Here is a 13158-nt window from a genome sequence, read left to right as displayed (position 1 = left end):
CTTTAATTTTAAAGAAAATGTAGTCAATAGACATGTTAACATGAAGAAAACACCAAATTCAAACGGCTTTCTCTGAATGCTACCAAACATTTGGGAATCAGATAATTTCATTCTCACACAGAGAATGGAACAGAAAACACTCATGAACATGGATACAAAAATTCTGAACAAATATTACCCGACCAGATCCAAAAATGAATGAAAAAATCATGATCAAGTTAGGTATATTCCAGGCATTCAAATGATTAATATTCAAATTTTAATTAATAGAATTTACCACATTATTTAACAGATTAAAAAGGAAAAAATATATTATCTTAATAGATAAAGAACATGAAATTCAACATTCATGTATAACATTAAAATTTTTTCTTAGCATATATTTTTAAAAAGAATAGAAATTTCCTTAACTTGATAATAAACATCTATAAACAATATCTATTATGTTGAGACACAGAAATCACCCCCTTTCAGATTAGAAAGGAAGTAAAGATATCCTCCCCATCATCCTTCTTCCTTCCTCTTTATCATCGCACCGAGGTTTGAGCCAGCCCAGTAGTAGTCAAGAAAAAGAAAAGTAGTAGTCAAGAAAAAAAAGAGAAAAGAAAAGTTGCAGCTGCTATGGAAAACGTGTATGGTGGTTCTTCAAAAAATTAAACAGTTACCATATGATCCAATAATTCCACTTCTGGGCATATAACAAAATAATTGAATTCAGAGACATGAAGAGATATTTGCATACTCAGCTTCTCGGCAGTATTATACACAATAGCTAAAAGGCGAAAGCAACCCAAGTGTCCGACAGATGAATGAAAAACAAAATGTGGTATAAACATGCAATGGAATATTATTCAGCCTTAAAAAGGAAAGAAATCCTGCCATATGCTACAACATGGATGAATCTTGGGGACATTATGCTAAGCGAAGCAGGCAAGTCACAAAAGGATGAATACTGTATGATTACACTTGTATGAGGTCCCTGGGATAGTCAGATTCAGAGACAGAAAGTAGAATGGGGAGTTCCAGGGACAGAAGTGAGGAGTGGGGAGTGGGGAGTTAGTTTTCAATGGAGACAGGGTTTGTTTGGGAAGATGGAAACGTACTGAAGATGGATGATGATGCTGGTTGCATAACAATGTAAATCTACTTAATGCTAATGAACCAACCGTACACCTAAAAACGTTAAAGGGGTAAATTTTATATTATGTATATTTTACCACAAATTTTCAAAAGTCATAAAGATTCCAAAGGAAGAAACAAATTATTACTACCCAAATGTTATGATTGTAAACACTGCTCTCCTGAAGCCAGTGCTTCCTTACTGAGCCCCAAACTTTTGTTATGCACAGTTCGCAGTTTGAGAATGGGGATGTGTTTCAGAGATGTATGTAAAATTATGTATCATTTTTCTGAGAACAAACAGACAAGCTTCCATTAGAGGGGTCTGTGACCCACAGAAGTATAAGAGCCATTCTGAGTGGCACCTCCCCATAGTGTTCACCCAAGCCCCCACCCCTCTGCCCCCAACCCCTGTGCAGGCATTGCACAGGCTGTGAGCCTGCTCCCTCCTGTCGGCAATGGCTGGGATCCTTCACTCCCCTCTCGCCTCCTTCCTACCTTCCTTATCCCCTCTCCCCACCCCAACACCACTTTCCTCCCTTTCATTCACTCAGGTGGTTTAAATATGATGTGAAGTATATTCTTAAATCTTTCTTGAATCTTTCATTCAACAAATCTTTCATTGGACAAAGTTTAATTTTTTAATATAGATGGGGCTGCGAAATCAACCAAACTCGGCTTTTTTCTCTTACCCTTCATGTCCTGGATGATAATATTGAACACATGCAGCTCTTAGCTCTGGCCCGGAACCCAGAAATCCTCGTTCTGTAACCTTAAATAATTTCAACTACACTTTCTTGCTGGTTTTGTATCTTGCAGTTAACGTGGACTAAATTTTAACAAATGGAAGATGCTTACTGAGTCCCAGGGTCTGCCTGGGGTGGTGGCAAGGATTCTTGGAAAGGTTATGCTTGGGACGACAGTGGAGAGGAGCCCCTCAGATGACACTTCAAGTTCGGAAACATCCAGGAGATAAAAAATGTCACCGGCTTAATTTTCATCCAAATCCATTCTGAGACTTTTCTTTTTAACAAAATGCTTTTATTGCTATTTTTAACTAAAATGCACTGTTAGGAACTTGCATGAAATACCAAAAGCCATCTATATTCTTTGTTTGAATTCTTCCTTTCTGGTCACAGAAAATGAACAGAAAGAACTGCTGACATAAAGCACAACAGAAACCAACTAGTGCCAGACACTGGGAAGAGGAAAAAGAATCGCTACTGGTTGCTCACACACCGCGTTACAAATGGTTAGTAGTCGTCATAATTGACGCTGGCTCCGTGCCGAAAGCTGTGGGGGCTCCGGGGACCAATGGCAGCATCTTCATCGTAGTCACGGTGGTGATAATCATAGTAGTCATGTCCGTTCCGATCTCTGTTTAGCCAATAGGTGATATCATCTTCAAATTTCTGGAGGAGAAGAGAGAAAACCACAGAGAAGGGATTGGAGGACACACACATCTCTGACCACATCTTACCTCTGGGCTTCTCTGTGGTGGTGTTTCTTCTATGATTAACAACCCTCACTGGGAATAACTCGTTGACATAGTATTCCTGTGCTCAGAGGTTGTTACAGCCAGATACAGAAGACCGATAAAACCTATTTTCTCCAAAGGAATACACACCCTTACCCGTGAAAATTTCTGTCACATGAGTTCTAAATATATCCCAGACTTAATCTGCTTTTCTCTTTTTTGGTAAATAAAACAAATCTGCCAGATACAGTAACAACTTGATCTGACATCCCCCCACCCCTTCCCCGGCACCATACAAGACTTGTTAAGTCTTACTAGTCTTACATTGTGGCAGACAAGATCTCTTCTTCCTGTCCCATCCCTGTGCCTGGCCCCCTCTAGCGCACATAGCAGATGCTTAAACAATGCTGGCTGAGTTAAATCAGCCATGGCACTGGCATATTACAGCCACAGGCCAGGGTGTTATGGGTGCTCCTGACAGTGGTGTTGGTAGGGCATGCCCTGGTGCCTTTATTTGTTCCACAAACACTTATTAACACAAACACCTGCCCTCAGCACTGGAGGGTCACCCAATACAAGTAAGACATTACTGATACATATGAAAATAGACACTTGCAGTTAATTAAAATGAAAAAAGGACGACTAAGTAAGAAGCCTAGAATAATGCTTGAGTTTAGAGCTTGGGCAATGAGTCTTTTGCTATTAACCTGTTTTTAAAGGAAAGACTAGTTTTTTTGTTGGCTGTGGTGAAGGTGCACGATAAATTTGGATTAAACCTGCACATATTGATGCTTAGGACTTGGTAAGAGGTTTTGTGTGAGGGCAAAAATGCAGAACAGATGAAGATGGCCTGGGGAAGTTGGAGTGCATTTAAAAGTTTGGGCTTCAGGGCCAGCTGTTCTCAAAGTGTAGCCAGTGTACCCTTGCAACCAAATTTCTAGGGGTGCTGTAAAATGCAGGTTCCCAGGCACCACTGCACGCCTGCTGGATCGAACTTTCTGGTGACCGGGACTCAGGAATCTATTTTTTTTTTTTTTTTAAATAAACCTGCCAGTGAACATTAATATTTGAGAACTCCTCGAAGCTGGAAACCCTGGCCTTGCCCAATAGTGCTCTCTGTGGCCATCCATGCTGGGTGAGCAGTAAGCCAATGGTGCCAAACGGAAGAGCAGGACTCCATGCCTGTCTCCGTTTCCTTAGCCCAGGGGCTTTGGCTTTGTCAGAGCCCACCCCAGGCTCCAACTTGAAAAGAACGCTGGCTTGTCTCCCAATACTACGGTTTTTCCCATGGCGAAATAATCTTGTTCCTTGATTCTTCTCATTTATAATCTTGTTTTAGATTTTGACTTAAATACATTTTTCAATAAATTTTTTAAATGATTATGACTATAGAATAATGCAGCCTCGTGTGTTAAAATCCGTATGTGGGAGGGAGACAAAGAAAAGGGGAGATCATAATTCCATTGCCAAAGACAGCTACTACTGTCATTTTGATGAATTTCCATCTAGTCCTGCCTATGCATATTTAGTTCTTATAATCTTATTTGATCCTCACCTTTATCCTCACCAAATCTTATTTGATCCTCACCTGTCATCAGATGTTATTTTAGCCATTTCCCCATGTCGAACCTTTAATATCCATTTTCATGAACTGCAAATACTGGTAATCAAAGAAATGCAAAATACTAAAAGATGATAGAGCATTTTCATCTATCAAATAAGTAATTTTATTCTTTTAAGTTTCCAGTGACAATATCAGATGCTGCTGAAGATGTGAGAAAATTGGTGCCCTCATACCTGACTTGCAAGAATATGCAATTTGACAATACTTAATGACCATTAAATGTGATTCTACATTTGCCCCAGTAACTCCACTGGGCAGAATGCAATACTAAGAAACAAACTACACTCAAAGATGCAAATAATAGTATCTGCCGTTTGGGTTGTTGTGAATGTTAAATTAATTCATATAAGAACTAGAATCATTCCTGGCACAGAGTTTAGCTATTTGCACAACAAAAAAAAATTATATTTGAGAAGTAATAAAAGTAATTGGAGAACAACTGATATATCCAATAGTTGGGAATGGGAAGAAAATTATGATATGTCTACAGACTTGCATTTTATGCAGTCATGGAAAATGATATCTCTTCAAGTTCCCTGCCCATTTTTTAAATTAAATTGTTTTATTGTTCTTGAGTTGTTTGAGTCCTTCATGTATTTCGGATATTAGCCCTTTATTGGAATATCATTTGCAAATATCTTTTTCCATTTGGTTGGTTATCTTTTTGCTTTGTTGATGGTTTATTTTGCTGTGCAGAGGCTTTTTAGTTTGATGTAGTCCCGTTTATTTATTTTTGTTTTTGTTTCTCAATAAATTTAATTTTAAAAACTATAAAATGTTTAATTTTTCACCTATTGCAATATTTTGTATACACCCTTGATTCACAATATGAGTCATGGGCCCGTTAGAAAAACACTTCCATCTGCCCTGATACTGATGCGGCCCTTCATTGCTCGCTGGCTGAGGTGGCAGGCTGAGTGTTCTCCATGCCATGCCTTGTACACCGTGGCTCCTCCCAAGCCCTGTGCAGCCCTGTCACTCACTGTGTAGCAGAATCCCTGACCTTAGCCCTGTGCTATCTTACCTGTACCCGCCCCCCCAGTTGGGAGTCTGAGATTATAAACATTCTTTTTCCTTAAATCAGTGAATATGTCCTCTCATGCTACCTGGATGCATGAACTGAACCATCTTTTCCTGTAAACGTACTGACAGGTTATCCCAACAACATCTACAAAGACTCATCTCTCTTTAAAAGTCACTTTTCATCTCTTTCCATTGTCCTCACAGGTCTTCGCATTGATCTGTTGTTTCTGACATTTATTAAGGTAAAGCTGAAAATGTTTTGGGGAGGTTGTGAATTATTTTAGAGACACCCAGGCAAAACTGTTAAAAGTGTTCCTAGGAAAATCAGATTCTCCATGACCATTTGGGGCAGTTACCTCTCTGGAATTCTGCTTCTGAAACATGTTGGGAGGGATTCCCGTTTCCATGTAGTGTGATGGAAAATTCCAGCTGATGTCCTCATATGGATGGTAATGTAATCTAATGCCTGGACAGCATGTGACATATAATGGGAGCTCGTACTTCTGGAGCCAATAACGAACCCTAATATTTGTGCCCTATTTTCCCCAGCCATACCCCTGTCCCGGCCACACTGCCCTGCAGGAAGCCAGGCCCCCAGCAGGAGAGAATACCCACCGCTTCGTCGAAGCCCATATAGAGGAACTGCTGGTACCACTGCTGGACCTCTGGCCGGGTCCGGTCCCATAGCTGCCGCTTTTGGCGCTTCAGGCTGCCTAAGAATTCTTTGGCTTTGTTTTCATCAACAGCCACTTCGGTCTTAGTTGGAGCAGGTGCTGAAATGATTTATTCCCACCCCCAAAAAACAAAGAATTATTTCTTGTTGGGGTGAATCACTGTTATACACCCCACCCCCTCAGTGCCACATGTGGAAGATGGTTTGGACTCAACTCCATCCTTAGGTGGGGTGTGATCACTAGTCTCCATGCGGCTCATCAGTTAAGCTCTCCTATTTGAGAACAGCCAGGTAAAGGTGTGCAGGCCAACCTTCAACTTCTAAGGCCCAGGGTGGAAATGAAATTCTGCTCAACTTTGCAGTCATGCACCAGGCCTCACACAGAATGCTGGTGGCTTCCCCTGGGCTCTACGTTTGGGGAACAATGGGATGTCTAGTGCCACCCTGGTGGATGTTATCGGAACGAAAAGAAGAGAGTGCTGTGCTTACTTAGGACACCAGAGAGAACAAAAGACTAGAATGGCCCCTGAGAGGGCTGGGGCCAGGCCTCGCCTCGTGGGCAGCGAGCCCTCACATCAGGCTGCTGAGATAAGGGGTGCCATGCTGGGTCACCATCTCTGGGCCTCACAAATCATTGATGCGTAGACTGAGCCTTGAAGGGTACTGAAACCTGCTTTAACACAGCTTTCTCTAACATCTGTGCAACCTCAGCTGTTTAAAAGGTACCACCTCTGCAGGATGTGCTCGGGGAAGCCTCCGTGCCACCAGGTTTGCCCCTGGGCCTGGTTTTGAGCCCCTGTCCCCTCAACTACAAAACTGGACTGATTGTCCCCGTCTCTGCACTAGTATGAAGGCTGTCCAGGATAACCGAAGTAAAGCGCCCTATGTGATCGTTGGTCACACGGATAAAGATCAGCAGGTTTGCTTTGTCACTCTTGTTCATCTGTGTGTTTCCCTCAGGGCTTGTTACAATGTTTTGTACACAGTAGGTGCTCCATACATGTTTCTTGGCTTGAATTGAATAAAAGCTGAGGATGTACACCCAGAGGTTGTGATCATCCTAGTGGTTTGCTCTCCGGCCTCACCTTGTCAGGCTGGCCCTATGAGACCTCCTGTCACCTGGGTATCCTTGAGGAGAAGGCTGGCTGTCCAGCACAGAGAGGTACCTCAGAGCTTGCGATGGACCAGGGCCTCAGGAGTGGCTGGAAGTCTGGGAAAGGCACTGAGAGCTCCCCCAGGAGCCTCTTGACCTGAAAAGTGTCTCAGGGGCTCAGCGCCTGTTGGGGCCCGGGGCACCAGCTGGGAAGAGGGTAAGTACTAGAAGCCCCGTTGGGAGCAGACCTGAGCTAACTCAGAACGACAAGGATAAGTGATTAAATGTTCACATCAGAAATGTGGTCACACTTCTTAATTTCTAAGAGATAGCTACCTTGTAATTTTACAGGTGAAAATGAAAGTTCCAAGAGAAAAAATGGCCTTCACGAAGCCACACACTTGGCTGATGGATGGAACCGATGACAGACTCACATTGTGTGGCTCCCAGACTGTTCTATTTCTGACATTTTGCTGCTGTCTACCACATTTACCTGAGGAGTATTTTTCACCACAAGTGTAAGTAACAAAGCAGTTTTTCTGTTTCATCCTCCTCCAATAGCTAATTGGATACAGAATACCAGGACAATACAATCCCTGGTACCCACCAACTGAGGTTGCTATAAATTTAGATATGTGTTCCAAAGGGTACTGTGGTTCTAAAATAAACAGCATTCAATTAACACTGTAGCACCGTTTCTTTTATTTCTGAATCCACACTGACAGCTTTCAGAAAAACAACCTTTAATCATTTACTGGCAATATTTATCTAATAAAATGCCACACCACACACCCACAGAATAAGCTCTTCAGATCTGCTAACCTTTCAAGGCGTAAACACTCCTGATTGCCTAAACACAAGGCTCCAGCGAGCACATTCCACAATGCCGTTTCATTTCAATCCCATTAAGAATGCAACCTTTATCCAAGTGGGGTATATTTACCTTTCCGTTTTTGAAGCATCAGCTTGAGTTTATTTCCACTTACGCCACCTGCAGGAATGAAAATAGAAGTCAGATTTAGAGTTGCACTGTACCCTTTAATTTCTCAAATGCAAAAATCGGAGTTGGAAAAACTCACTGGGTGCCCCTCACTTGATTTGGCACCTTGAGAGTATTATGGTGTTTAATGCTTATTGTATTCAGTGTTGTGCAGGAAGAACAGGTTAGGCTGCCCATGGCTCAGACTGGTGACAATGGCATGGCTGACCAAGAGCATTATGATTTGAGCTAGTCCTGGGCAAAGTGACATTGTTCTTTTAGCCCTTACATCTTATGAGGGCCAGCCATCTGTCATATGTACCTTCCTGCAAACTTTCACTTTCCATGGTCCTCCCATAATTCATATCTACCTGGAACCTCTGAGTGTGAACTTATTTGGAAATAGGGTCTTGGCAGACATAATTAATTAAGGATCCCAAAGTGCTTTCACACTGGATGTAGGGTGGGCTCTAAATCCTATGACTGGTGTCCTTATAAGAAGCGGAGAGGATGCAGAGAAAGAAGTTGTGTAAATATCGAGGCAGGCAGACATGGGAGTTATGCTGCCACAAGCCAAGAAACATCCCTTAGCTCTCTAAAATTCAGCCCTGTTGTGTAGCTTGCCCTGAGCATCTTATCATCACGCATTCTTTATACCATTGGGTGTTATTTTTATTCAGTTCTAAAAGCGTTTCTAATCAGCCCAATCATTTTAATGGAAAATAACACGTCTGACCTGATAGAATCCCCTGCTCTGCCTGGAGAGCTGGTTTAAGAACCCATCTACGCCTCTTATCCTTAAGTGCTACATACAAGTATAAAGCTTGTCTCCTGGAGGGGCAACCAAAGCCTCTGGGGAAAAGCCCAGCTTATAAGTAGTGAGCTGAGCAGCTTCAGGTATAAGGAGCTAGTCTGGCCCCAGACGGAGACGCACACTGGATCTTGGTGCCCACGTTCTCGGCCAGGTCCTTAACTTTCCGCTCCACAGACAGGCCCTGAAGTCTGGGTTTCCATCTGCAAAGGTATAGTTTTCAGAGAAAAGGAGTTACAGCTTTTGCCAGACTCTCGAAAGTGTCTGGGACCCAAATAAGATTAAGAACCCCTGCTTTCAGAATATATTAGGTAGTTAGGGGGAAAAAATGCATTTGTAGCCGAAGGTCACAGTTGGCTGCCCACAACTGAACTTTTCCTGTGGATGTGTTTTATTGGTGGTCCCAATGTTTTTACAAAATTTGAATTTGAACAGCTCTGGGCCCAAGACACTCAGTACACCCTATAGTCCATAAACAGCCACTTCACCTATTTGCTCCAGGTAGGCATTCGAATTTGAGTGCTTCCCAACTTCCTCTAGAGTAGGTGTGCCAGCCAGGAAGATGGGACCACACTGAAGGACTGTGGGTAGACAGTGCGCAGGTGGTATTGCCCTCATATCTTCCACAGGAGGGCTGGGTGCCTGCTGGACAGTGGGCCTAGATATTAGCACAGCATGCAACACCTACTGAAGGATTCAGTGGCTTCCATCACCCATGCTCGCATCAGTCTATGGTGATGTGGCTGTCTAAAAAGCAATTGCAATTTTAGGCTGCACTAATGAAAGGCTAGCACCTTGCAGAAAGGAAGTAGTCATGTCTCTGTTCTCTCACTACTCTGATCAGACCACTCCTCTACTATTTGGTTCAGTTCACAACATCTGTGACCTTTCAGAAGGTCACAGAAAAACTGGAGTTGTGGTCAGAGGAGAGAGTCCAGGGAGGAAAAAGCCCTAACATGTGTTATATGAGAAAAAAGTCAAGGAATTCAGATGTTTAACCTAGAGAAATGAAACTTCTGGGGCAGCAGGGGAGCTATGGCCCTAAGGGTCACAGTACCATAGATTAGGGAAGGAAGCAAGGTTTCCAACACTTGAGCAGCCACACAATTGACATAAGTTGTGCCAAGAGGTTTCACATGAGTTGCTCAAGGCTTCTGAGTATATATAAGCAGAGGTGACAACATGACGAGGCCACTGCAGTCGGGGATTATTTAGACAGGGTGGGACTACTCTTAAAGGCTATAGTTCCCTTCCAACCTTAAGAGTCGATGAAGAAATCGATGGGAACATTTGCCAACCCAGACAGCTATGTTCCTTGGCACTGACATTAGCATTCATTACTACCTTAATATTTGCTGATCTCCCATACAGAATTAAGTCCCTCCATCTGCTTGCCTTCTGTAAAAGTGATGAACAATTACTGAATGAAATGTGGTCTACTGCTTAAATAGATATTGGGTTTAGGCATTTGCGATGAGGCTGCAATTTCTCACAGCAAATGTGTCACTACTGCTCCAGAAATGAAAGCTTCCCCAACTCTCAGCAATACAACTGAAAAGCATGGATAAATCCTAACTTATGAATTATTAATTTTCCAGTGTGCCGATTACTGCACACTGAAATATAAACACATATGATTAGACATGACGCTAAATTTGTTTGAAGAAAAAAACAAAGAACAAGTGAATAAATGTGACTTTATTTTTCTGTAGTATGAATTTTTTTAATCCCAATACCATCAGTCCCTATTTCTGGGCTACGATAATTCAGGTACTCCTGAATTTTTCAAATCTAGTTATCTTGAACAGATCTCCCAGCAGATTCAGAATTGCAATATGCCCCTTCGAGATGCTAACTATTAATAAATTTATCACTGGTCAAGAATGGCAATGATAATTTTTCCATTAAATGTTTTGGGGTGTCATAAATTGCCACTTTGGAATTCTACATAAAGATTTTCATTTTATGTCATAAAAACTTCACATTCCAGCTCAATGATGATACTGTGATATTTTAACTGACTCCTTTCAGTACCTTATTGGTATCAACGAAATAAAATATGTCTTGAAAAGAAATGGCTTATAGCCAATGCCCACTCGCTTTATTGGGATGTGCTTCTTAAAATCAGAGGACACAAAGCGTGAGAAGTAAATAAACATGTAATGGGAAATTATGGATTAGCCTCCCCAGTGGCTGTAATTTGGATCAGAAGTTATCCTCCTTGCTTACACAAGTCCCCTGCAGTCCTAAGGACCTCAAGTTCCAACCTCAAGGTTCTTCCTGCAAGCCTCCTTCCCCCCATCTGCCAGGAGCTTGGTTTTCCATACCGGCTTTGAATAAGTAAAAGATAGAAGCCAAGTATCCCAAGGGGTCTACCATTTCCATAGAATAGTGCCCAGCTATTTTTCAGGAGAAAAACACCAGTCACAGTTTTTGGTCAAGTCACTACATGCCTTCCAGCCTCTGTTCCCTTAGCAGTAGATCTGGAGTAACAATACCCGCCTCTCCGAGTTGTGAGCGTCAAAGGCGCTCACGCATGCATGAGGCCACTAGTGAAACACAAAGATCAGGCCACAGAAGGTAGCACTGTCCAGACAAAACATATTATTTTAGATTGCTCTTCTTAAGACGGGGTCTGTGGACTCCCAAGGTTCAGATGTTTGCACACCAGCAAAATTGCTTCATTTTGGGAGTGTGTGAATGTGCACATTGTATAGGGAACAAAACCGGAATTTTCAATGGATTCGCTGAGGGGCTCCATGAAGCATTTTTTTTTTTTTTTTTTTAAGAGCAGGTCCCCATATGGGATAGAAGGCCTGCTTGTTGCTTTGCATATTTGGTATTTGATCTGACTGGGAAGTGCCTGGAAGGATATCTCAGTGATGATGCCTTTTGGCTATCCCTTAGTCCAGGGAAAGGATGAAAAGGGGATTGAGGAGCATCACCCAATTTAAGCTCCCAGTACCCCTTCCTGCACTTTCTGCCCCTCCTTCGGACCTCAGCCCCTCACTTTTCTCCAAGGTTATCACGAGACCCTGCTCTTGACGTTGATACTCTGTTCTCCTGGCCAAGCACACCACTTCCTACTCCGGCAAGTGCAAAACCCAAGAGACCTATCACCCCTTGGACTTTGCCAAGGCTCAGAGTGGGTCCCTACGCCCCCAACTCCATCACTGATCTCCCTCTGGCTCCCTGGAATCGCCGCACTTACCTGGACCCAGACACAGCAGCAGGAACAATGCCAGCGAGGTCATGGCCAGGACAGCGGGCCGCGCGGAGGAGGCGGCCATGGCTGCACTCGGCGGGCAGAAGGGAAACGCGTGCACCGCTAGCAGCTGTGCGGGAGGACTGGCGCGCGGGAGAGAGGGGCGCAGGAGGGCATGCGCTGCCTGCGTCCCTATCTGGGCGGGACCCGCCGGGAGGGCGCGGTGCCATCGGGCGGTGAGCCAAGAGTCCTGCTCTCCGGCCGCGGCTCCAAGGCCACGGATGCTCGTGATGCTGGCACCGCCGAGGACTGCCGGGGGCTGGGCGCAGCGTGGCGGGCGGGAACCAGCAGGATTCCGGCTGCCCAGGGAGGGGTTGACGCCATCCAGGAGGGAAAAGGCTGACGGCCACGGGAAAAGTGGAAGCCGGCCTCCCTAGCCCGGTTCAGGTGTCCCCCTCTCTTTGCCTTCCCCTCTTGCACCAGCCCGGCTCCCTGGCCGCCCATGTTGTCCTTGTCACTCCCCGCTAGTAGTTCCCTGCCTTTGCATTGCGCCAGCTCCTGCCCGGGCCTGGCTCCCGCCTTGGCTTATAAAGTGGCCTCTGGAATTTCCTTAATTCCCTTCTCAGCACTTAAAGATGCCTTTGGCAGTGCTGAGTTTGGGGATTTCTGAAAGACTCCACAGTCTGGGCTCAGAGCTGCAGCTCAGGAAAACATCTCACCCCAAACTACTGGAATAGAAACGCCTTTCAAAAACCAGGAACTGGGTGAGCTCCATAGGTGTTCGCAGAACAAAAGCGTCCCACTCTGCACTCTGTGATCCTTGCACATAAGTGACACTAAAGTGAGGTCCAGTACCTGGTGTGTTCAGAAACAGAGGACTGGAAGAAGGCAGGGTGCTGTGTGAGGGAGCACAAGACAAATGCGTCCCCATCGACCTTGAGCGGGTCACCTAATTATCTCTCTAGGCCTCCTGTACAGAATGGCAGCAATGTTGAAATTACCTTTAGGGGTCTTCCAGCTAAGATCTGCTCTGAACTCAGCTGATTACCTCTTTTCCACATTTCTCTCTTTTTACACCTTCCAATGGTTAAGTGCTTACTGTTTCAGCATATAATTAGCTCCCTGTGTAATGCAGTTGGATTTCTCCAGCGGCA

At 44.0% G+C, this 13158-nt stretch overlaps 1 protein-coding gene across 1 annotated transcript; it reads right to left on the bottom strand.

Annotated features, from left to right (window-relative positions):
• Nucleotides 1–2167: 2167 nt before the first annotated feature.
• CUNH2orf40 (chromosome unknown C2orf40 homolog) lies at nt 2168–12238 on the bottom strand. Its single transcript, XM_011370147.2, has 4 exons — nt 12011–12238; nt 7953–8000; nt 5859–6016; nt 2168–2531 (listed from the first exon to the last, which is right to left on the bottom strand). The coding sequence occupies exons 1-4, from the start codon at nt 12087–12089 to the stop codon at nt 2373–2375; spliced, it is 444 nt and encodes a 147-aa protein (XP_011368449.1). The 5' UTR covers nt 12090–12238; the 3' UTR covers nt 2168–2372.
• Between the last annotated feature and the right edge of the window lie 920 nt (nt 12239–13158).

Source organism: Pteropus vampyrus, unplaced genomic scaffold, assembly GCF_000151845.1.
Source record: "Pteropus vampyrus isolate Shadow unplaced genomic scaffold, Pvam_2.0 Scaffold160, whole genome shotgun sequence".
NCBI classification, from domain to species: domain Eukaryota; kingdom Metazoa; phylum Chordata; class Mammalia; order Chiroptera; family Pteropodidae; genus Pteropus; species Pteropus vampyrus.
This window is presented reverse-complemented; position numbering and strand designations above follow the sequence as displayed.